This window comes from Mus caroli, chromosome 17, assembly GCF_900094665.2.
Source record: "Mus caroli chromosome 17, CAROLI_EIJ_v1.1, whole genome shotgun sequence".
Classification (NCBI taxonomy): domain Eukaryota; kingdom Metazoa; phylum Chordata; class Mammalia; order Rodentia; family Muridae; genus Mus; species Mus caroli.
The window spans coordinates 59,343,233-59,367,557 of NC_034586.1; the positions used below are offsets into that span (position 1 = coordinate 59,343,233).

Sequence of the window (24,325 nt, forward strand, 5' to 3'; positions counted from 1 at the left end):
AAACAATAAACTGCCACATCAGAAGCATGTTGACAAACTGGAGGGAAACAAACCTTCTCTACAGAGAAGGAGTTGTCACACATATGTGCATGGTGTGCAAATGGAAGGCAGCTTCCGCCTCCTACAGCTAGCATTGCTGCCGCAGTGCTGGGATTTATAGGAAACAAACTCAAACCTCATTATAATTGTTAAAGACCAAAGACCACATACAGGGAGAATAAATAGCAAGTTCAAAAGTCAAGGTTTTGCTTCTCCTACTACGAAAGATAATCACTCTTTAGCTTAAAAAGGCTCCCTGCTGCCTGCTTATAAATCCAGACCTAGGAGAGGTCATCAGAGCCCGAGTCCCTGCAACGGATTGACTGTAGACATGTGTGATATCAAAACTTACACTCATTTCCTGATAGGTACTGACAGAAGTAAAAGCTGGTAATATTTAATTAAACTAAAATACGTATTTCTGGCAAGTGTTAACAGAATCTTAATGAACAGATTTTCTAAATTCTCTCCTTAGCTCATACATTAGCTAACAGTAGATCTTTGCAGTAGTGTAAGAACTATTCAAAATTATAACATGCATATATTCAAAAAACCTGTTCTCAATCCCAAAGCAAAGGAAAAAATACAATAGGAAGATTGTCTACATACATCTCATTCATTAATCTTCTATCAATAACGATCCCACCTCAGAATATATTTTCATAATTACCAAAATAATGAAATGATCTGTAAAATTTTTAAAATAACTGCACACCATTAATTACATTCGTGGCTTCAATGTGGATAATGCCAAGATTAGCCCCAAATGTCACTAAAATGCATCTTGACCAGTAACTGTCCACACAGTAAAAGCAAACACAGTGTTAATGCAAAACCAACTAAAATATTTATTACTTAATAGAATGCATTTACAGAATAATGAATAATTAACTTTAGTGAGCTGGCCAGGGGACATCAGACTGTTGCCTCCATATACAAATTTACAAAAGGCTTTATTCAGTCTACTTCCTAAGTTACCTATAAGACAGCAGGTTGTCCACCACTGGGCACAGTATGATAGGCATAGCCACAGTGGAAGGCATGCTCTCTTCATGACCCAGGAAGGTTCCCCTGGCAGGAAAGAATTTACCAAGCGAGAACCTGACCTAGCATGTGTGTATGACAGTACAAGAGAGTGGAACTTTAGCTGTGTACTCCATTTTGAGGGGTTCTAGTCTCCAGGCTTCTAGTTAGAGCAACATCACTTCTGTTTTGGTCTTCTCAGAAGCGTACAAGTAGCCTACCTATCACCGAACAGAGCCTTTCTATGAGCATTTCCGAGATGTGTCAGAACTTAAAAGCTCAAAACTATACACCCAGTTTTCTGACTTGAGATTCCACAGTCTTTTTTAGAGAAATAAACGTTTGAATTGGAAAACAAAACAAAAAACAAAAAGGTCGTGGTTTTCATAATCTTCTGTTTTAGGGAAAACAAGCCAGCTCACGTCGGGGTAAGTAACAGTGTGCTTATGCTATGCAGAATGCAAACAAGACACAAATGGAACACTCGGGTACACGCACTGACAGGTGACGGTTAAAACCTTTCCAAAAGACCCCCTGTTGTAGCCCCCCATTTCTCCATTCTGCTGAACCGGCCTGAGTAGACCTGGGCATAGGAAGAGAGTTAGGAGGTGGCAGCAGACATATTGGGGGTCCAGCCCATCTGGTAGGCTCTCTCCAAGGTCCTCTTGCAGTCCTGCAGAACGGTGCTGAAGGTGATGTGAGGGTACTGCTGCACCAGCTGCTCCACTGTCAATTCATTGACCTGTGAGCAGAAAAGAGTCATCATCAGACACAGGGGCCACCAATGTCATGCAGCCTGTGCTCACAGGGGTGCTGTGGGGGCATGTGACATGACATGGAACAACAGCTCTCCCCTTTCCTTTCCACTTAGCAACATGACCAAGGATTTGCTGAGCGCATGCATTTTTCCTCTGATCTGACTTCTCTGATACTCCAGAACTGCACTGCCCGTATGGATTTTTAATTAAACATGATGTCATGAAATCAAATGTACCTGCTAAACATAAATGACTAAATGACTGGGATTTACCAAGATCGCAGTAATGCCCATTAAGAACACAGAACATGGGAGGAAGGACGCAGTAGGAGCATTCTCCTGTATCTCTGACTTCTTCACCCATGGCTGGACACTGTACATTGGGGTGGGGGTGGGGGTGGAGATACACAGGATTCTAGATAGAAGTGCAAAGGAAAATGTTTATTTTTCTTCCCTTTAAATGTTAAGACATTGCAAACCTCAGGCCCTGTGTGAGAAGGGCTGAAATTCAAGGAATCAATAATTAAAGCATACATGGCTGGCAGGTCAGGGATGGCCCCAGCAGACCTTAGCCATCAAAGAGTCCACCTTGATTCCCGATTAGACAAGGCAATCAGACAGGCCTAATTAAAACTAACACCTTTACAATTGCTGTGCTGTGAAGGGATTAATTTGTCAATTATTTTTAAGCTGATTGCCGTTCATATCACAGAGATAGACAGCTTCCTTCATCCTTTAGATAAATAAATGATTAACCTAAGAACCACAACTTATAGGTAGCTTTACTTAAAATCTTTATTGAACACTTGGGCATTTTTGAATACATCAATATTTTATTTGTACTGTGTAAGCTATACTGAGTTAAGGCTGAACGAAGGTATTTGTGGTAGACATTTTTGAGCATCCCTCTTAATGTTCATTATTGAAAACCAACAGTACCACCTTTAAAAAAAAAAACCCTAAAAAAACAAAAGCAAGCCAATCAAGTCAGAATGCCTGGCTGTTTGTGCTGAAAGCCTGCTGATAAATCTAATGATCATCAAGTTTGGGTTTCTGCACTTTTCTAATTATGTGATTTGAAAGTTAGGTTGTCTTTCATTTTTGTTCAATACTGAGAATTGCCATGGTCACATTGTACTGGTGACATTTAAGGTTTAGGACAAGGTCTTGATAAATAACCAGGCTGACACTGAGCACATGATACTAAGATCTTCCCAGACCTGGATTACAGCTGTGAACTGCCATGTCCAGCTGTCAAGAAGTATCTCTAGTTATGATGTGTTTGTTCCAATCTTTCCTTCCTCTACCCACCTCCTCTTTCTTTTAAATCTAGGGTTGGACTCCTCAGCTATGGAAACAAGACAAAGGGACTTACATTATAGACTTGAGGCTGTAAGGCTCGGATGTGATCTTATGCCTAGCACTATGACTGACACAATGAGCCCCTAAATGGCAGCTCTGGTCATTGGGACAGGTACTCACTGGAGAGTTCCTGAATGCCAGGGTCAACTAATGATGTACAAGCTACAGCTATCCTCACAGTGCTAACCCGCATCGCTATGCTTCTAGAGATGTCAGAAGTTAATCTTCATAGCAGTGCTCATTACAGTGCTCATGGGAAAACAGTCACAGCCAGAAGTGCTTTCCAGGACACGCTTGCACTGCACCACTGCTCTTATAGATATATAATGGTTGAGTTATAGAAAACAAAACTTTTCCCTAGTTTCTACCACCATCTCTTGGTATGTAAGTGTCAAATTAGTATATATTTTAATTGTCTTATGTTAGAGTGATTTTTAAGAACTGTTGCCTGGGCTGCTGACTTGAATTTCATAAAAAAAAAAAAAAAAGTCATGAATGAATTTTGGTGTGGGATTAGGACAGAATCTCCAGTAATTTCAGAAATGGCTCTGGAAATACTTCTGCCATTTTGAACTACAGATTTGAGTTTCTGTCTAGACATTTGTATTTATAGCATAGACAATTATAAAATCCAAGTATCTGTCAATTCTGAAAAGTACTGAAGACACTCTATGGCCTGCAGGAGCAAATCCTCAGCTAAGACTTAACTCTCTCTGTAACAGGTTCACACACCTCCGCAGGGTACAAACTTCCTTTCATCTTTTAAAAATGTTAAAATTATTTGTATACCAAAATATTGTTTTAAAATGAACTTCTATAAGTTTGAGGCCAGCCTGGTCTACAAGAGTGAGTTCCAAGACAGTCAAGGCTACACAGAGAAACTATCTCAATACATCATAAATAAACAAATGATAAAATTATTTTTTCTATGATCTCTAATCAGTAACTATCTGATTTGTAGACCTATTTCATTTATGTATATGCTGAGGGTAATGAAGCTCTCACATGATGAACAGGACTGAGAACAGTTAGTGTTGGAGAAGGCCTGTTCTGCAAGGATTAAGATCTCCGCTGTCAGGGGACTGTGTTCCCCCGACACTGGGACGGATGCAGGCTTCTTTGTCTACAAGACAGTGGAAGCTACGCAGTCAGAGAGCACACTGGGGAAATCGGAGCTAGTCCACGCAGTCCAGGCTGCTTAGCAGGAAGGAACTACGAACTACAAACGGACAAGAGGCACGGGGCAGAGCACACTCACACCGAGCACAGACATTCAGGCTCCTTTTCTAATCCACAGGCAGGCAAGGACAAGGTTTTGTGCACAGGGCTGACAGGCAATTTGTTTTGGAGAATCAATTTTTAAAAAGAAAAAAAAAATACCAGTGTGATAACTTTTCCAGAAAGAGATGTATAATTCACCTTAAGGAAACTCAATACATGAAGACATGGATTTATGAAGTCTATAAATTGGGTAATAATTTTCACATTAGCAAAGCCTTTCATAAGGGTTAATTTATTTCATCAGCTCCCCTAATACACTTCCTTTGACTTAACAGAATTCAATTTATTTATTTTGCATAAGGTAAGGTACACCTGTGTTTAAGACTAGATGCCATGGGAATTCTCTGGCTTTCCCAGGATATGGGTAAGAGTGAGTAACAAGCTGGCTCTGAGCAGCTACATATGAAATGGTAACCGTGGTCCGCAGTGAGGACACATGCCTTCTAAGCAATACTTTTGATAACTGTGCACTGTAAACTTTGGAAAACAAAGCAGAGGAGAACATGGAAATATCCCACTCTAGACATTTACTGGGGAAATGTTATATAGGGGAAACGTGACAGGTGTGTGCTCACAACAGGGAAGGTTCTAGTGTTTACTTATAATGTCTCCTGGCGGTGCTAATGGTACATTTTATATCCTGTTATGTTCACTGGCTCCTCAGAAGTACACATGATGCTTCCTCCTCCTGCTGCTCCTCCTCCTTCTTCTTCCTTCTCCTTTCTCCTTCCTTCTCCCTTCTCCTTCCTTCTCCCTTCTCCTTCTCCTTCTTCTTTTTGTACAGATTTTAAAAGTGCTCTGGTGCCATGGAGGAGCCTGGTGTAACATACCAGGAGAGACCAAATCATTTCTCAGTCTTATGCAGACAAACACATGCCTGCAGAAATTTTGTCATTTGTGAAAGCACATTTTCTAACTTATAAAATGCATGTAATATAAATGGGGAAATAAAGGTGTTTTAAAGATAATCCCCCATGACGTGTTTCTTTAAAATTCAATTTCCTTTTTCTGTTTTTGAACACTATCAATGGTAACCAGTCTACTTCACATGGATTTGGGAAATGAGGCATCATCCATACAGAAACCCCAGAAATGTTATTTGAAGAAATTACTATGATTAAAGGGGAAAAGCACATGCCCTAGGCTGTTAGAGAGTACACATGGAAGATCAGATTTTATCGTTCTCTCTAAAGACAGCATAGCCATGATTTACATTTTCAAAATTATTATAACTCTTTTTAAGGTAGTACAATTTGTCTGGTATTTTAATCTATTTTGAGTTAACATCTATTAGCACTTTTTGAAAATGTGAGGCAATTTGCTATGCTAATTAAGGTAAATCATACCATAGTTTCGGTATGTTGCTGCTGCCGCCGTTGCTGCTGCTCCGGAGGGGTGAGGAGAGAAGCTCAGAGCTCCACCACTCCTCTGTCACCTTCCCTTCTTACCAGGTCCTCCCCGACACCATCACCAGCAAGCTCCTGATCCATAAGAACCTAGCCTAGAATTCAGCTGTTCCAAAAACCACTCAACTGTTCAAAAATACAACGTCCTGGAGACAAGGTTTCTCACTGAACAGGAAGCTTGCCCTGTTGGCTAGCTGGCTGGCCGGTGAGCCCCTGGTACCCACGTGTCTCCATCCCTCCGTGCTGGGGTTGCAGAGGTGTGTCTCCCTGGATGCTGGTGACTTGCACTCAAGCCCTCATCCTTGGGGAGATCATTGTTTCTCTCTGACATAGAAAGCACTGGTCCAGTTTGAGATACCAACAACAGCACACTACTTTATACCTAGACTCAAGCTTCTAGACAACAAGGGCTACTTGTGTTTTCCGTCCCACAGGCGCTGTCTGTTGTATGAGATGGTAGTGCTTTGCTTTACTAGGCTGCCAGATCTGCAGCCTGTGACACAGGCCTACTATGTAGTACACACTCAGTGCGCATTTGCTGGCTCAGTGAATACAGGAGTTACTCAGAGAAGCTGTTCTGAATAAATGCAAGGGGAGCAGTCAGCAGTGTGTTAACTCTGTTGCCTGCCTGTCACTCACAATGGGCAGTATCTAAAGCCTTCACCCCATCTCAGTCCCGAAGTCCTTTTAACAATTTTATGTTCCCGCTCATCCCGATCCTTGGCTACTGTTGTTTCTATCCAATCTTGTCAGTTACCTCTTTGTAGAAATGCTCTCTTGGGAGCTTAGTGACTGTGCACGCATGTGGTGATAGAGAAGTGTTGCTGGATACATGGCTGTCAGGCGGCCCTCTGAAACGTCTATCTTGTCATTGGGTTGAATGATAGCTGCCTCCTTCAACATTGGTTATACACACTACATGGAGAGACAGGTTAATAATCTTGGATATAAGCACGTTCCTACAACTTCATAAACCCGAGTCAGGAGGTTTTAGAGCCTTATTACCCTACTGTACCGGCTAGTTTTGTGTCAACTTGACACAGCTGGAGTTATCACAGAGAAAGGAGCTTCAGTTGAGGAAATGCCTCCATGAGATCCAGCTGTAAGGCATTTTTCTCAATTAGTGATCAAGGAGGAAAGGCCCCTTGTGGGTGGGACCATCTCTGGGCTGGTAGTCTTGGTTCTATAAGAGAGCAGGCTGAGCAAGCCAGGGGAAGCCAGCCAGTAAGGAACATCCCTCCATGGCCTCTGCATCAGCTCCTGCTCCCTGACCTGCTTGAGTTCCAGTCCTGACTTCCTTTGGTGATCAACAGCAATGTGGAATAGTAAGCTGAATAAACCCCTTCCTCCCCAAGTGCTTCTTGGCCTTGATGTTTGTGCAGGAATAGAAACCCTGACTAATACACCTACTTAGGGTGGTGGACTCAAGAAGGCCTGATGGAAAGTCCGAACATTTCAAGACATTTAAGGGCTCTTCTGTGTCAAAGGTATTTGGTGGTAGAGTGGACTGTGCCTAGGTCTCCTGAGTCACAGCAATGCTACTGGTACCTTCTCCTTTTGGAGGGATGGGACTGTGCCTATGTCTCCTGACTCCAGGCAATGCTATTGGTACCTTCTCCTTCTCCTTCTCCTCCTCCTTTTCCTTCTGGGGGATGGGGATGTTTCACAATTGAAATGGCTTCACCCCTCTGTGGGGTAAATGGAATAGAGTTGCTCTTTTCTTTTTTCTTTCTCTCTTTCTTCCTCCCCTCTTTCTTTCTGGTTGGTTCCCTTGTCATTGTGTGGTACCTGCAGAACTGGAAACATGTAGCAGACAGCATAGTCCCAGGCTGGTGGAAGTTACCAAATCAAAACTGTCCCATGTGCTTACTGCAGATCAGAGTCCATATGATAGGAGAGCGCATAAGTAAGCTCTTTACAGTTTACTTTGGAAAAAAGTATTTGAAAATTTGTCTTCATTTTTCACCCTAAGAGGAATAAGGTAAACCACAAGTATAGCCTTGTTTCAGTTAGCACGGGAAGGACTGGAGCAGAGTAATACAGTGAAAAATGACTACTTTCCCAGTTGTATGAATGCTAACATGTCATGACACAGATGTGTGGCATGACGGGAACTTGTAGCTCATAGACTGAGTCAGCTAGTAATGGGAGACAGGATTTGAACTCAGGATGCCAATACATAGTGCCCTGACAACTTTGTAACATCGTGTTCAGCAGGAACTGTCAGACTGGGGCTTAGCTACTACTGGTCTGCCCAGTAAAAGGCTTTCTAGCATTCATTTCTTCACATTAAAAACAAAGGTTCCAGGCAGGGCATAAATACATTTCCTGGTACTTGACAATCTCTTCTACAGGGCTACTCTGTGAGAAGACAAATGACACGGGGTACCACCGGCCTACTGTGGTGGTTTGAATGTTGGCTCAGGGAATGGAACTATTAGGAGGTGTGGCCTTGTCAGAGGAAGTGGGTCTTTGAGGGTAGGCTTTGAGAGCTTCCTCCTAGCTACCTGAAGATGATGCCAGCTTTCTGTTTGCCTTTAGAACAAGATGTAGAACTCTCAGCTCCTCCTGCATCATGCCTGCCTCGATTCTGCCATGCTCTCCCCTTGATGATAACAGACTGAACCTCTGAATCTATCAAGTGTTATTCTTTCTAAGAGTTGTCTGGGTCATGATGTCTCTTCACAGTAGTAAAGCCCTATACCTGCAAAGACTATTGTGAAGCCTCAGTTTCAAGACACAATGAAGTGTGATCAAGACAGGGTAAAGCCTGGGGCTCTTACAAGTTTCCTTCTGACAAAGGCAACTTGGGTCACACCCGAACAGGCATGACGTTCTTTCCCATCTTCTTTGCAGGGAAATATTTTCTCATGGGACATGAGAGAATGATCATCAAGATTGATATGGGATGTGGCCCCTGCCCTCTTGGAACGTATAGCACAGCAGGGAAGACTGGTAGTTACTGCAGCAACAGAAAAAGTTGAGAGGAATTTTCTAGAGAAATTCAGGTTGTCACAGAAGGGAGTCCACAGCAGGAACTCTGGTTGGGAAGTGCCTCTCCAAAGAAGGATGTTTGCATGGACTTTCAAAAGCAAGGAGTCAGGCAATGCGTCACATGCAGTTAAAGTGTGTACAAGTTGTGCAGATAAGAGAGGAAGCCAGCCCAAGAGTTATTATAATAGAACAGCCAATTTTCTGCTTTGTAAATTGTAGTGTGTCTCTTGTTGCAAACAGCTCTGCTCTGAGGAGGTCCCTCTGTGCAGTGCTGCACACCAGCATGCTCAGGCCTTGAGTCCTAACTCAGGACGACTATCCCGATGTTGGTCTGTCACTTTTCACAGAGTCCCTGGGCAACGTCACTCAATGCTAACTGCCCTAGGGGCTAACTCCAGGCTGCCCAGAGGCAAAGTGTTGTCTCTGGGGCAACAGACCCTGGAGTCTGCTTCAGCATTCTGTATCTCTGGGAGAGTATACTCCATATCCACAATGTTCACTGGGTGCCAGCAAAAGTCTCTCACACTCACCCGAGTGTTCTTGTGGACGGTTCTCACTGGCTCCAAGATGGACACATATTGAAAGTGGTGAATAGTTATGGGAGGTTAAGTGCCACTCAGAATTCCTTCATGTGATGTGATGGGTCACCGGAGTACAGGTGAGATTTAAGTAGGACAACGAGATGCTTCACCCCCCTCCCCGTGTTAGCAGTAGAACCAGGACACGCCAGGCAGCTAGGCAAGCGATCCACCGTGGCAAGACTGAAATGCCAGCTGATGGGCTGATGTTCCTAGGATCTGCCATAGCTAACAACATACATTAGTTGCCTGTAGAACCACACAGGTCTTAATGAATCTATTTCCCTTTGTTTGCAGCAGGATTCTTCGTGTTGTCATTTCACTGACAAGCCACAGTTTGCTGTCCCCATGGACAGAGCAGGAAACCAGGAACTCAATACCGTTTGTATTGTATGTCTTTTGTTAAGCGGTGGGGCGAGTCTTCTAGCCCCATTCCCTACTCTGTTAGATAAACAGCTTTCTCTTTCTTATTTTGTCTAAGGCTTCTGCCAAGAGCCCCACAGTGATGCATATATAACAAACATATAATGCATGCTTCCTGACGTGGGATATGTTCAACTGCATCTGCCGTCAGGAACAGACAAGAACACAGTGGTTGCCATCCCAACTGCTTCTCGGGGAAAGCGGGAAATCCCTTTAGAACTCTGGTGCCCAGGCCATCTCCCAGGCAACTGTCTCAGGCTTTGTGAGGGATCAATATTTGGAAGCTCTCAGGAGAGTCAGATGCATGGCATGGGTTGAGAGGGCACAGCTGATCCCTGTCACTGGCACCTGAAGGCAAGAAATAAAAGCAACAGGTACCAACTCCTTCCAGTGATGCCCTCCCTGCTGTCCTGACTATGGGAGCCAGAGAGAGGAGCCTGCTCCTGCAGGCTAGAGCCATCTTTCTCAGATATTCATCACTGCACCAAACAAAAGGCTTGTTCTTTGAATGTGTTAAACATGCGTTGATTTCCTCTTTCCAGGCCTGACCTCAGGTCTCTCACTGGGCTTCAAAGACTTTCCCAGACGCTAATGGGAAGTAAGGAAACAAAGAGCCTGGAAATCCAGTTCTCATAGGGATTTAGTGCTTTCTCCTATGAACTCAGTGCTTCCTCAAGGAACAGTGCAGGGTGTTTGAGAAGCCATCAGAAATAAGAGAAGCTGTCTATCTCATTGGCATCTTCAAGGCCACCTGCTCGTCACAGGGTCAGGTGATTATGGAGCACACGTGAGGCAGTATATTTGTGGCCTGAGACAAATGGAGACACAGACAAAACTTGGGTTCTTTATATCTTAAGATTGTAAACTGTGTGTGCAGGAGAGAGGGGGATGTGGAGAGGGAATGGAGGGAGGGTGTGGGAGGACAAGGGGGCAGGATGAAGAGAGAGAGAGGGAGAAAGAACACTAATATAGACCTGAGTTGCAACACACACACACACTCACTCATCTAACAGTCCTGAAGCATAGAAGGAAACAGAGACGGAGACTGCAATGAGCCGGACGGAGCAGCCTTGGAAATCCAGTCAACTTTGCCAAATGCAGTCATTCCATTTTAGACTCGGCAATGATTGGAAGTGCTATGCTCCGTCAATATCACAACAGGCCTGGCTTCATGCTGTCTCTTTCGTGAGATGCAGGCTGCCTGTTAACACTAGCACCTGCTTCTATTCACTTGAATTAGCACAGTGAGAAAGCAGTGAAGAACCCGGGAGATGGGGATCACAGAAACGCCAGCAGTGTTAAGTGAGAATTGGGGCTCGCTAACCTGAAACCTCTAATTAGAGATGAGTGTGACAGGGAGCCCAATAACCTGACTGTCAGAGAAGAAGTTAGTGACATTTTCATTCCCAGTATCAGCACGCAATCTCCCACCATGAAGGCTGCTTCAAGCTGGGTGCAAACTTTGGGTCCAGTCTTTTAGGCGTGATCATGGACTTGACCTGCTGCTCAGAGGTGTGAGTCTATACATGTGGTACACATGGAAACCAGAACATGTCTGCAGGACACTGGGAGAGCTAGTCACCCATGAGTCATCTGTGGTGTTCCCAACGCCTCAGCAAAGTAACAGCCACTTGGAAACTGTAAGCCCTACAACGATAACTACTGTGGCTGCAGTGGTGAGCGCAATGTATTTATGGAACACATCCTAAAGTTAGGTTGAAAACATAATCGAGGGGGAAACTACCCCATAAAAATTTTCTTTCATGCTAATGGTTTCCAGTGAATCTGCCTCTCAGTTTTCAGTACGCTGTCTCATATACAGAGGCTCAGGACACCTGTGGAAAGGCTATTGTGTAGATTAAAACCATGACATCTAAAAAGAAGTTGTTTGTGATTTTCAGAAGCAGAACTGAAGAGAAACCAGAACACTCAGGGGATGGACTATCAAGGGTTCAAGGGCAATCACATGGCAGGTGCCTGAGCTCTGAGTGTCTGGCTTTCAGCTATCCCAGAATTCCCCAGCTACAGGAAACAGGTATTAGACCTAAGAGTGCATCTTTCTTTTCTTTTCTTTTTTTTTTTTTTCTCTGTATAGCCTTGGCTGTCCTGGAACTCATTCAACAGACATTTGTTGAACAAATGAGTAACACGTATGATAAAATTAGAAGGAGAAGGAACATGCTCTCTTAAAACTGTATGAACAGCAGAAACGAGAATCTCAGGGGTTCCAGCAGGGTAGGAGCAGGCAGCTCACCGGAGTGCTAGACATTCTAGTGGGCTGGCTTATTTCCTTTCCAACTGCAGGGAGCCCTCAGTCTCACAGACCACGGAAGCCAGGCCTGTCTGTGCCTGGGTATGTGTTAGTGAACTGCCATTTACCCTTTCTACGAGTAAATATAAAAATCATAGTCCTAGAGCCTAATCCTTTCATATTATTACTGAAGCCAAATCGAAGCTCCAAGGTGAATATTGACCTCGAAGCAATAACACTCTGGGGTGCCTTCAGGCAAACTCAACACAGCTATCTATTGACCCTAACATATTTGGGGGAGCTGTAGACTCTCTTCTTCACATCTTGTAGAAAATAAGCTGAGATTTTCGTGACACGTCAGTTCCCTAACAGAGGTGAGCAAGGTACAAGCAGCTCCTTGCAGCACGCCTGACAAGTTCCCACCAGATGCCAGTCTTTCCCAGGAAGCAAACCCTAGCCTTGCTCTAGCTCCCAACTGGCTTTTGATCAGCCAGTCTCTACCCTGCTCACAACAAAGCCAAACACGTACAAAACCAAGGTGGTGTTGTGACCTTTAGATTTTACCTTCCTCTGTGCCCTTTTACTGAAATAAAAGTCCTGATGACTGAAAACAAATTCTATTATTTTCAAATATTGTTGCATATGTCTCGGGAGGCTGTTTTTGTTGTTTTTCTTTTTGGTTTTGTTTTGTTTTAAGATCTTAGCATCTTATATTCAGAGCTAAAAATTATGACCGTGCTAGGGCAGGTGGTGAATGTGTCAGGTAAAAGATTCCAAAGTAGGTATGCACACATAAGAGCAATAATGGGAACAGAAGCCAACCTGGATTGAGTGCTTAGAGCAAACCTGACTGTGGGCTCGGTTTCCCTTACTGTGGTAATGACCCTCTGGGCACATGTTGTTAATATTGTGTTTCAGATCACTGTCATATGACTCCGAGGCTTGAGATTAAGTTCTGAAAGGCCCCAGAGGTGGCACATTGGCACAAGTCAAAAGCTGGCATTGTGGCATGGTGTTTACCAAATCTACCTGTCCCAAGAAGCTCCATACCAGTGGGACAGGAGAGTCAGGTACGTTTGGCGTTGGAGGTTCATAGGATGGGAGGAAACGGAGATGACACTGAGAGGTAACCTCGGAATTTCAGCTGGTGGGGCTTCTCCCTGTTCGATTACCAGGGATGATCAAGAGAGGGCTGTCAAATGTGCTTTAAAGTGCTCCTATTTGAAAATGACCTGCGGAACTGTCTCATCAGCAAACAAGAAGAGGATGCTGATGCTTCAAGCAAAGGCAGGAGCTCAGAGCTCACAGCCCCCATGCTTCCTGCTACCTGGAACTGCCCCTACTTTGGGCACACAAGGCTGTGCACTGGCTGGGTAGTGAAAGGTCTCTCAAGACAGAGGCTATATAATTCAGGTCAGTCAGGCCACTCCTGCCTTCACAGAACAGAAGGCAATTTTTTTTTTCAATGTATTTCCTTCAACGGGGCATTAATTTAAATTTTTAAATTTTGGCTAAGGGCAGTCTGAAAACAGCTGTGCATACGTGGGCAGAAGAGGAGCCCGCAGGTACTCACTTTGTTACATGGCTGAATTGCTACCAAAACAGTCCTGGACACAGTGCCCCACAAATTATTTTTCCAGTTAGTTCTGTGTGTTAGTCACACAGCCGTCTGTTATTTTCCCCACAGGCTTTTCCTGCTCACAATTCTTAAACAAGTGACTAAAACCCCAGGTTTTTTTTCCCCCCACAGAAATATTTTGGTTGTTGAGGCTTTCTCTTACCATAATTACTTTCTGAGAAAAGCAGTTCAGTGGTCAAATTTTACTGAATATTTTTACATTAAATTGGGCACACGGAACTTGGCCCTGGCCATCTTGAGGCTGTAAAGCAGACTTCTGGCTGAGTGGTTTCCATCGCTTGTTTTCCGTATTAGCCATCTCTTTGCCATTAAAACAAGGGATTCCTCGCGAGAACCAGACTTTCTTGCATTCTAGAGAATACATTATAGCCATCCACATTTACTAAAATAATTTTACTCTTCTAAGAATTTCAGGAACAGTGACACATGAAAACAAAGGTCTTGGGAAGAAAATTTTTTTATAAGAAATGAATTAATTTGATTACTTTCATGCTGTGGACCAATAATAGTCAGCTTCCACTGGGCCCCTGGCCTGAAGGCAGCTGGGTAATCAATGGGATCCCACAAAGGCGGCTCCCCACCCCCCAGCAGTCTCTCTGATCTTTTCTGGGTGGACTCTTCACGCCTGTGTAATTCTAATTTATGTCAACTAGAAATCAAAGAAATTCCAGGAGGCTTTGGTCATAGGACATTGGTATGGACTTTTCACAACCTATTTATATCTATTCCTTGAGTAACAGGGCTGGCAGAGCCTTCCAGACACCTCTACTGCCCAAGGAGAAGGAGGCAACAGAAGGCAGCTACCTGCTTGACGCGGGGAGGGGAGAAGACAGGCCGAGTGGCCTCAAGTATAAACTGGGGTACATTTTCTCCTAGTTTATAACTCGGCAGGAACATAAGAACTAGGCATTTTAAGCAGAAGCTCTGCCAAGAGTGGCTCCCTCAATAACGCTCTTTAATGATACCCCAGACGCTGGCATTTTCAAATCAAATGAACAGTGTGTAAAATTAGTTCTGCATGAAGTTAAAAAAAAAGAAAGAAGGAACGTGAAAGGGAGCTTTTAAAAGCTCCAGCATCTCTCCATCCAACTGCTTCTCACAAGGGTTTGGCATTTGAGAATTGCTACGTTTATGATGTTATTCACTGCTCATAATTCAGGCCTGTGTCTCCAAACTTTGGTATTAGCACAAACTACAGAGGTTTCCCAAACCAGCCAGGCTGCCTCTGGCAAGGTCTCCTTTTCCAGCCAATGCCATTCCATGCTGCACCCCGCTTCTCATCAACCTCGTTCCCCCGAACCTTTTTCATTAACCTTCAGCACAGCATTTCCATTTTCCTGACAGCTTTCCCAGGCATTTTTTTTTTTTACCCCTTTCAGTTTTGTTCTCTGTCCAAATGAGGAAAATATCATAAGAAACAGATTCATAGTCTAGAAGTTACTGAAGTCGTGAAAACAATTTCTAAGACCAAAATCACCACTGACTGTTTATAGTTGTAGAAGCTCGAGTAAACACATTGCTTTTTATTATAGTCCCATTGATCACTTACATATCATTAACGAAATCACTAAATAAACGTGAGTCAAACTGATAGGTGATTTCAGGTCAGCTCTAATTCCCAAGGTCAAGCAAGCCTTTGAACAGTCTCTAAGAATATGAACTCACCCCAATTCATCAAAGCGGTCTCACACAGTGTTCTCTCCTCCTGGTTTTTACAATGCATTAAAGTTTAGGAGATTATGTGGCGTCAGCTTCAAAACCTTTTAACATGCTTATCCATCCAGCCATCAGAAGAGCTGCTCTAACAGACTTCCTAATGCACCACCTAACTTTACAACCTCGTGGGGGAAGGTTACAGTTGGCGGGAGGCTGGAGAACTACTCCCTAGGACTCAGCAGTGCTGCAGCCAAACAAATTCACTGCAAATGTACTTAGACATTGATAATACAAGCACATGCTTTCTCAGCTGCAAGGACTGTTTAATGTTTCTCATCTGCGGGTAGCAGGGAGGACAGACAGAGATACTAAGCTTTTTCTACAACAAATCAACATCAGTTTGTTAATGTTCTTGTAAGCTCTTAGAAGCTCAAGTGAGGGGGAACCCACCAGTCTGGTAAAATATAGCCTCCAAATTAAATAAGCAGCCCAGATGAAACTTCGATGTGAAAGAAAACATGACTGGATTTTACCAACCCCTTTCTTTCCCTCAATCAGTCTCACTAGGCAGCCCTGGACGCCCTGGAACTCAGGCTCTCTGCTTCTGCTGCTGGCTCCCCAGTTCTGGGATTAAAGGAAATCACTCCCATGTCCAGCTGACGTCACAGACTCTAAGGTCCAGAGAACCCCAGAACGTGACTGGAGAGACATACAAACTCACAACCACTCTCTCCCCAGCTCTGGGATCCCGCTGAGCACATTCTTGACTAGGGGGCTAACTGTATAGATGATAAAGCCTCCTGGCCCTTGGCCGGCTCCAGATGGTACGGGATCCCTAATTGCGGAACTTACTTGGTCAGTGGCTATTGGGTCTGGCTGGGCTGCAGGGATCAGTTTGGCTGTTTAAAGCTTCAGTAGCGTGGTGACCAAGTCTGGGACACATTCAGGTCTCCATGCCTTGGTCCTGGTTTTCCTGTTTCTGGGTCCCATTCCTCACTGCAGTCATTTCTTCTTGCTAGTTTCTCTTTATACCCACCCCCCATGTCAGCAACCTCATATTTAAACTTTCCTCTTTCTGTGCTGAGCAGATGAGTTACTAACTGTATTCAGATATACTGTATTCTATGGGGACACTTTTTTATTATTTGAAACGTGTAAAAGTGTGATTATTGATATCTTTCTATAGAATATTTAAGTTTAGATGACAAAAAAAACTACAAAAGTATCTTTTGTAGTGTGAATCTACTTTTTTCCTTGAATTGAAAAAAATTTGCTTCCAAAATATGGTGTGTGTGTATATGTCTGTGTGTGTGTATTGCATTTGGAAATTTAAATATCACAGTATAAAACAAATTCCTATAACACTGAAAAGAATAATAATTCAGGATATTATATATATGATAATGGCTGACATTATCCTAAGCACTTTGTTTACATTAATTCATTTAAATGCTCACAAGTCTATGAGATGGGTACTAGGAAAATCCTCATTTTACAAACATGGCAAGAATCTTTGTTTGGAACTCCACAACTATTAAGTGTGCAAACCCAGATTTGAACCCAAACTCTGGCCCCAGAGGACATGCTCCTAATACGAACTTCTTTTCTTCGATGTGCAAGTCTCTTGCCACGTCTTGAGTAGAATTTAAAGATGGATGGCATGAGTCAAATGTGAAATCTGAACAGCTACTTTAGTTTGGATTTTCTATCCAACTTTCTGTTCAAGACTTCGCTTGCACTTTGTGTGTGGCTTGGAAATGTCTTCTGTTCTCATGGATCCCCTATCCCCACCCCAAGTTTGGCTCTGAGCTGACTTGACTCTTGGGAAACCAGACAGCAAGGCTGAGCGCCTTTGGGCTGAGCTGAACTGCAGACGGCACTGTGTCAGGGGCAATACTCTCAGAGCAGTTTGCTGGTTTGAGAAAGGATTCAGAAACTCAGCATGGTGTAGGCTACAAACCTTAGGGATATCAACAGACTCTTTATCTCATTTTGTAGTAATTTGTGCCTCTTTTATTAAGTCCAAAATTCTTTAACTTAAAAATCTTTTGCTGATCAGCAACAATGTGTGGACTGGTCATCTAATCTAACAAACAAGAACATAAATGGCTGTAATTTATATCTGAAGGTGAAGCTGATCTTCAGTGAAAAAAGTACAGAGAGGTGGGCTAGAGATAGTGATTCTACATTTCTTCACTTGGAGCCCGGGTTGAGGCAACACATGTAGCCTGGCTTTCTGGCGGACACCGAGGAGCTTGACGGTTGCTGTTTTGTGTTTCTAGAATACTCTGCCTATTGCAGACCCTTTACCTTTAAAGTTGACAAGGTTAGCAACAGCATTCTCTTAGCCAGCGATGATGAGTGTTGAGGGAGACTTGCTCCCCTGGGTCTCTGTGTTGTTGCTAAGATACAGAACAAGCAGCTTTCTGCATCAGGCTAAAAACATACAATACAGTTTCTAAAACATAACTGGCAAAGGTCTAGAACAGTTGAAATTTTTAAATATTGGAAACAACAATTTGATCTATCGTCAAAAATGACAAAGCACTAGAGGATTTGAGGCCACTGTCATTTTGCCCCAGATCTGTGTCCATTTAGAAAATGCATGTCCTGTGAGCAGCACAGTTTTCTAGTACCAACCCTTCTGATAGATTTGTCCATAACTGTGTCTGCAGAGGTGGCACAGACAGGTAAACTGGAATAAGATGAGAGCATTTTTTTTTAGTGTACACCTTGAGATACACCCTGGCTAAAGGCAGCCTTGGCAACTGTGCAAGAAATGGAATCACAGTCCAGAGGCGTTGGATGAGCGGCTGTCTGCAGATGTCTGAGAGTTCTCAACCCCCATTTTCTCACCTTTTGCAATGCAAATAAAGAACTCACTCTTTGATTTGTTATAGGGAAATTGTGGAACTTGCAAAGGAGAAAGCATCTTCCCAGGGTCTGTATAGATGGTCTCTATTTTCCTCTTCAGTCTTCAAATGTTCATCCTTCACTACAGTACCAATCCTACACTCACGCTAAATCCAAGCCAGCTGCTCCATGGACCCAGTGGCTAGGCCTCTGGGACCATTCCACATGTGATAGGAGAGAGTTTGATGTGCAGGGGGATACATGGCTTCCTATTGCCTACAATGGCCAGAAGAGATGAAGGTAGAGAAACAAAGTCAATGTGCATGAAAGGCCAAACTGATACTTTACTCTTGCAGCAAATTTAAAATCTAGAACTCTCTTGTCAGACCCTACATATAGCCGTTTGCATGCAGTCTTTTAATCTCTGCTCGTGGATGTAGGAACAAGAGGCTACATTCTACTAGGACACTATAAGACTGTCTTTTTTCCCTTAAGTACAAACGCCAATTATTAATGAGAAATACAAAAATAATTCCGGATTACTTTAGGAGACCATGGGGAAATGCATGGCTAATGGTGTGCATGGGTATGCATGGCTTACAGTGTGAGTGTAGGAAGAGGATGTGGTGCTGAGCTATTTGCTACAACAACTAGATGCAGAAAACAAACAGGTCTATCTTACTTTGTCACATCTCATCAGGCCCAAGTATCTCAGAGACTTGCTGCTCTGTGCAATCAGGGTGGCTCCTTGATCCGTGATTTCTTTACACCATCCGACGTCCACAGTCTCTATGGTCACGCTGTATCGCCCAATGGCTATCAGTGCTGCAGGAGGAATGGAGAGAAAGAGAGCGTCGGCATTAGCGGGGTAAGGGACCTCTAGCTGATCACTGAGCCCATTTCCTGACGAAACTGGTTCCTAAAATGCTGTGTGCAAATGAATGTTTCATAAACTAAATTAAATTGGAAATGCTTTAAGAAGGCTTTGCCCTATGACAAACCCTTGTGTGCAGTGAATAATCATTCCCTAATTTCCCTTTCATTGGACACAGTCTCTCATCAGTTTATTCACGTCAAGGTTACATATACTTTCAAGCATTGAGATCTGCAGGAGGAATAGATACAAGTGAATTATAGATGGGGTGCTGTAAAAGCCCAAGTGCTAGCTAAATGTTATTCAAGGTAACTCTAATAATTCTTAAAAGAAAAGAATGCCACATAAACACCATTTTGAGGTGTGTTATAGTGCATGCAAATTTCTTTATACATCAGTATAATTTTTTCCATCTGTATGTGACCTGTAAAATGTAAGAGCATATAATACTTTTCCTATTAGTTCTTCTTGGGGCTGTTGGGAATTAAGAGGTGCATTATACATATAGTTGAACTTAATTGGTGCCAGGCCAAAGAGCAGTAATGGGAATGTATTTGTTATGGTAAATTTCCTTGCCATATCAGAAATCTTCCTTCTATTAATATATAAAATGAGCTTGCCATCTGAAAATCACAACATTATCTCTGGTGCTCTTGATTCCTTTTCACTGTGCCAATACTTATGCGGATGCTTAGGCTATAATCTGAGAGGTACTTTAGTCATCCCTTCAAAGCTCCAAAACCCTGCAGGAGCCACCAACCAGCAAACAGGGCTGTTCTTTGGGGACTTCGGTGGTTTGATAGGTGAGTGTGGCTCTAACGTTTATGAGGCATAAGAAATGGCTTTTAATACCTGCAGCACGAATAATGTTGCGAAGCACTGACCTGTGATGAAAACCTTAACAATGCTACCACACATTAAAAAGGAGAGAGAGTGCTTTGCCCTTGTCCCTTGTTCTCATGACATGTTCCCCACCCCCCAACCATAAAGGTAGGGGGTATTTTTTTTAAACTGTGCTAGCTTCATTTAGGAAGGCAGAATGACTTTCTCATGTATATAAATACAACTCAGGAAACACCACTTGGCGCAATCTCTGATAACCACCTCTGTAATTTTTTTTAAAAACTATTGTCCTCATATCCACGGGTTCCTGTAACAAAGTATTCACAGGAAGCCAGATACTTAATGTTTGTAAAACAACGATTACTATCCCTGTTTTCAATTAAAATACCACAGAGAAGTTTTCTTAAGTTCCTCTTACCTCCAGTGTTCATGCAACACCTTCAAATTGGATTGCAAGCATGTAACAGTAGTAGGGGATAGACACAGGATCCTAGGTTAGTCCCACTGGTGTCTCTGACTTGAGAAGACTGTTATTCAATCTGGTATTGGCATTGTTTTCAGGGGTTAAGAATATTATCAAGACCTGCTATGATAAAGGAAGCAGGAGGTGCATACAGGAGATCCCTTCCAGTCTGAAATGTTCTTATGTGGGCCTTAGAAGATGAAAATGCACACGTCACAGGGAGGCCCCAGGTCAGCAGATTGTGAACAGCTATGTTACTGAGCCTTAAGGCTAACACAAAGGTCCTGGACTATTTGGGAAAAGGTAAATAAATGACATGAGATGCTTTTCCAGGCTGTAGCCAATGAGCCAACGAGTCTATGGGAGTAGCAGACCTGGTTCTAGAGTGACTGGTGTCTGGAGTCTTCCTTTGCGCTCTCTCTCTCACAACAAAGGTGATGCTTGCAGGTAAACTGCAGCAAGCAGTTTTAGTTCTGGCCTCCCTGTCTCCTGAAGCCAGGCTTCAGCTTCATATTCCCTCCCGCACAGCCCATTTCTTCTGTGAACCTCACGAGTGCTAAAGCACTTTCTACCAAGAGCCAAAGACTACCTTCCTCCAGTCAGGCCCTGGACTAAAGCATTCTGGTTAAGGGTCTGATTTAGCCTTCATGAGCTCCTTACAGATTGGGAAATCAAGTCACAGAGAGATTAAATAACGTCCACGTGGTTGCAAAACAGTAAAGGTGGAAACAGGATTTTAAGATGGGGGTTGGTACCCAGTCCTGTGTACTAATCAGATATGCACACCAGAACCATAGTGCAAGGCATCACTGACAGGCAGCATCCCCGCGGTAGAACTGTGGTGTGACATCCTGAGCCTAGGTGCTAGAGATACAGACATTCATGGAGCTCATGGCTGGCAGACTGGAAGTAAGGGGGATTCAGGGGAAAGAACAGCTCAGTAAATGGTCACAAGAGCATGTTCTTTCTCCATCCCATTCCATTCCCATATCCTTCTCACTGCCTGGGCCTTAATGAGAGGCCACATGCTCAGAGTTCATCAGCCAGTCATTTGTTTCTCCTGGGTATATAGCATTTACTCACTTAATGGCCTACCTCTCCCATTAAGTTAACTGCAGTATGCCTAGTACTCAGCCCATGCCTGGAAGAGTGTGAGTTCTTAGACATGCTGTAAGTATGCAAGAGACCACTGCCCCCGCCCACTTGTGGGAGGATGACAAAGAAGCCAAGTCCTGAAGGACAGCCGCGAGTTCTCTGAAGAAACAAAGGCTCAGTAGCAAGTTGGACAGATGGGGAAGCAGCCTATCAAGAGGTAGAGATGAGATGTGACAGGGCATGCAGGTCCTTCTACATGGCTCAAGTATGAATAAACTCAAGGACATAGAAAGAGTCACTGAAGACACATCCCTTGATGCCCTGATGCTGGGGCAGACCCAGCACACAGAGCAGAGTCCTCAGTTCCAGGAAGCTACAGTCTAGCAGACACAGTTACAAAACTAACATGGAGGTAAATTTAATTCTGAACTGGAGATTGACAGCCGTAGGAAATAATGTCGTCTAGGTGCATGTGTGGTTGCGGTAAAGGCTGGCCTTAGGATATTCTTGATGAAATTCTCCTTAATATCTCTGTAGCCTTGCAGAACAGTAAACACTCCATGGGAAAAGAATGGGGGCTAAGTATTTCACAAAGATTGGCTCTAACAAAGGGGCGGAGCAACATCAGCCTGGGCCATGATGTGTTCAGCTTCCTCTGGGCAGGACAGTGACTACACCTGTTCTCTCTGCTGCTAACTCAAGACCTAAATATTATAGCTTATGGATGGCCAAGTATTTAGTTTGTGTTGATAGCATTGACTTAATGGGAACTTTTGATTATAAAACATATATAAAATAATTTTTCTCTCTTGAAATATATGGTGCCTCTGGCACCTTCTTCATTTGTTGCTCATGAGCTAGCTGTGAAACTGTAATATAATAGAACTTCGGGTTCAGCTCTAGCCACTCCATTTAGTAGATGCCTGACCTCAGGGTGATATTTAACTTGTTTGAGACACAGCTTCTTCATCCAGATAATAGGGATATTGACTGGATGTCTCACCTACTTCACAGGTTCAAATGAGATAATACACGTAAGGGACTTTTTGCTACATAAATGTCATAGTTGGTTTGGTGTTTCTGCAAACCATACTAGTGAGCAGTTGATACAAAGTGAAAAGGCCTGGCCTGAGCCTGGTGCTGTGGGTCTAAGATACAAACTACTTAAGAGGCTGGGACAGGAGCATCATAAGCTCACATTAGCCTGGCCACATGGCTGGTTCAAAGCTAGCCTGGACAACTTTGGGAGAGTCTATCTCAGAGCTGAAAAGGCTAAGGATATACCTCAGTGGTGATGTACCCACCTGGTGAGGATGAGGCTTTAGGTTCTATCCCTAGTGCCACAAAATGAAAGAACTTCAAGAGGTCAGACAAAGAAAGGCTCTGGGTGAATGAGAGTTACCTAGGTGCTCTAGCACGTGTCATTACTGAAGCCCTTGAACTGCCCACTCTCTACTGGAGATCATGATCTGTAAATTGCACCTGTGCTCGTAGGCTTGTAAATGTAAATATGTGATTGCTACCTACATCAGAGGCTGCTGACATACTGCTCCAGTATTTACCAAGTCTTGAAAAAATAAGCAACACTACCTCCTAATTCCAAGGCAATTTCAATACACTTTTTAATGTGCTAAATGCAACTAAATGTTCTAAAAAAAAAAAACCCAACACAATAATAAGAGTTGCTCAGTAATTTTTATGCTGATCAAGACTAACCATGAACCTCCTGAGAGCCATTTCCAGAGACGTATAGGCAGCAGACAGACTGAGTGGATGACTTAAGTATATATGCATTAATTTTGACCAAGAAATTCCACTTCTAGGGTTCTACTTTGAAAATACAGTAGAGAGTGGGCATAGAAAAGGATGTGAGTTTATTTCTTGGAGCATTGCTTGTAAGTGAAAAGCAGGAAAGAGCGTACATGCTCACACACAGGAAGGTCAGTGACTAAGCCATTCCCACTGTGACTGATACTGAAGAAAAGGAAAACATGAGGAGAGACTAAGATATGCTGGCTTCCTGATGCTAAAGTGGAAAAGAGAAAAGTAAAGCATTGTGTCCTTCCACATATTAAATATAATATAGGAAATAAAATATGCACAAACTTGTTTATCTGTGCAAATGCGGTCAGGGCTGGTAGAACAGAAGAGGAAAGGTGAATCTGAGGGATAGGTAGGGTCTGAGGCAAGAAGGCCACTGCTTAGAACACCTGTTTTTGAAGCTTTGATTTCCTCAATTATTGTGGCACTTTACATCATTTCCAAAACAAAAGTCAACATGGAGAACTCAAGGACGAACATGATCACAAACGAATGCGATAGTACTGAAAATGAACCGCATGACCCAGGTCAGTCACACAGCTCCAGTAAGCGGGATGGGAGTTAAGAAATAATTTGCTTTGGAAACAACATTTTGACTGGACATTAAGACTGAGCTAGCAATCAAGTAACTAGTACTTGCGTGAGGTGGGGGGGGGGCAATTATGGCAGGCAGTTTTTTTTCACTGCTAAACAAATAAGGACAGTCAGGAGACTTTTATAAGGAGCCTCCTTGTACTGAAGTGGGATCTGAGTTATTAGAATGGATACAAGTTCTCAGAATAGATAATCAACATGGGTGAATATGCATGGCTTAGTAAACATGCACATACCCCTGGCAGTTCCTGTTGAGAGGGATTAGGAGCAGTTACTACTGTGGGCCTTCAGTGTCAAAGTACCATTTACCAGAAAGAGGAATCAGGGCTTGCTAGAGAAAGGATTTCTTGTCTATGGCCATACCACCCTGAAC

General features: G+C 43.3%; 1 protein-coding gene across 1 annotated transcript in view; it reads right to left on the reverse strand.

Annotated features, from left to right (window-relative positions):
* Positions 1-867: 867 nt before the first annotated feature.
* Positions 868-24,325, reverse strand: part of Fbxl17 (F-box and leucine rich repeat protein 17) — a 432,158-nt gene continuing 408,700 nt past the window's right edge. The window contains exons 8-9 of the mRNA XM_021149392.1: positions 18,945-19,087; positions 868-1,804 (exon numbers count right to left, since the gene is read on the reverse strand). Of these exons, the coding sequence (XP_021005051.1) occupies positions 1,664-1,804; positions 18,945-19,087 (284 nt within the window). The 3' untranslated portion in view covers positions 868-1,663. The remainder of the gene's footprint in view (positions 1,805-18,944; positions 19,088-24,325) is intronic.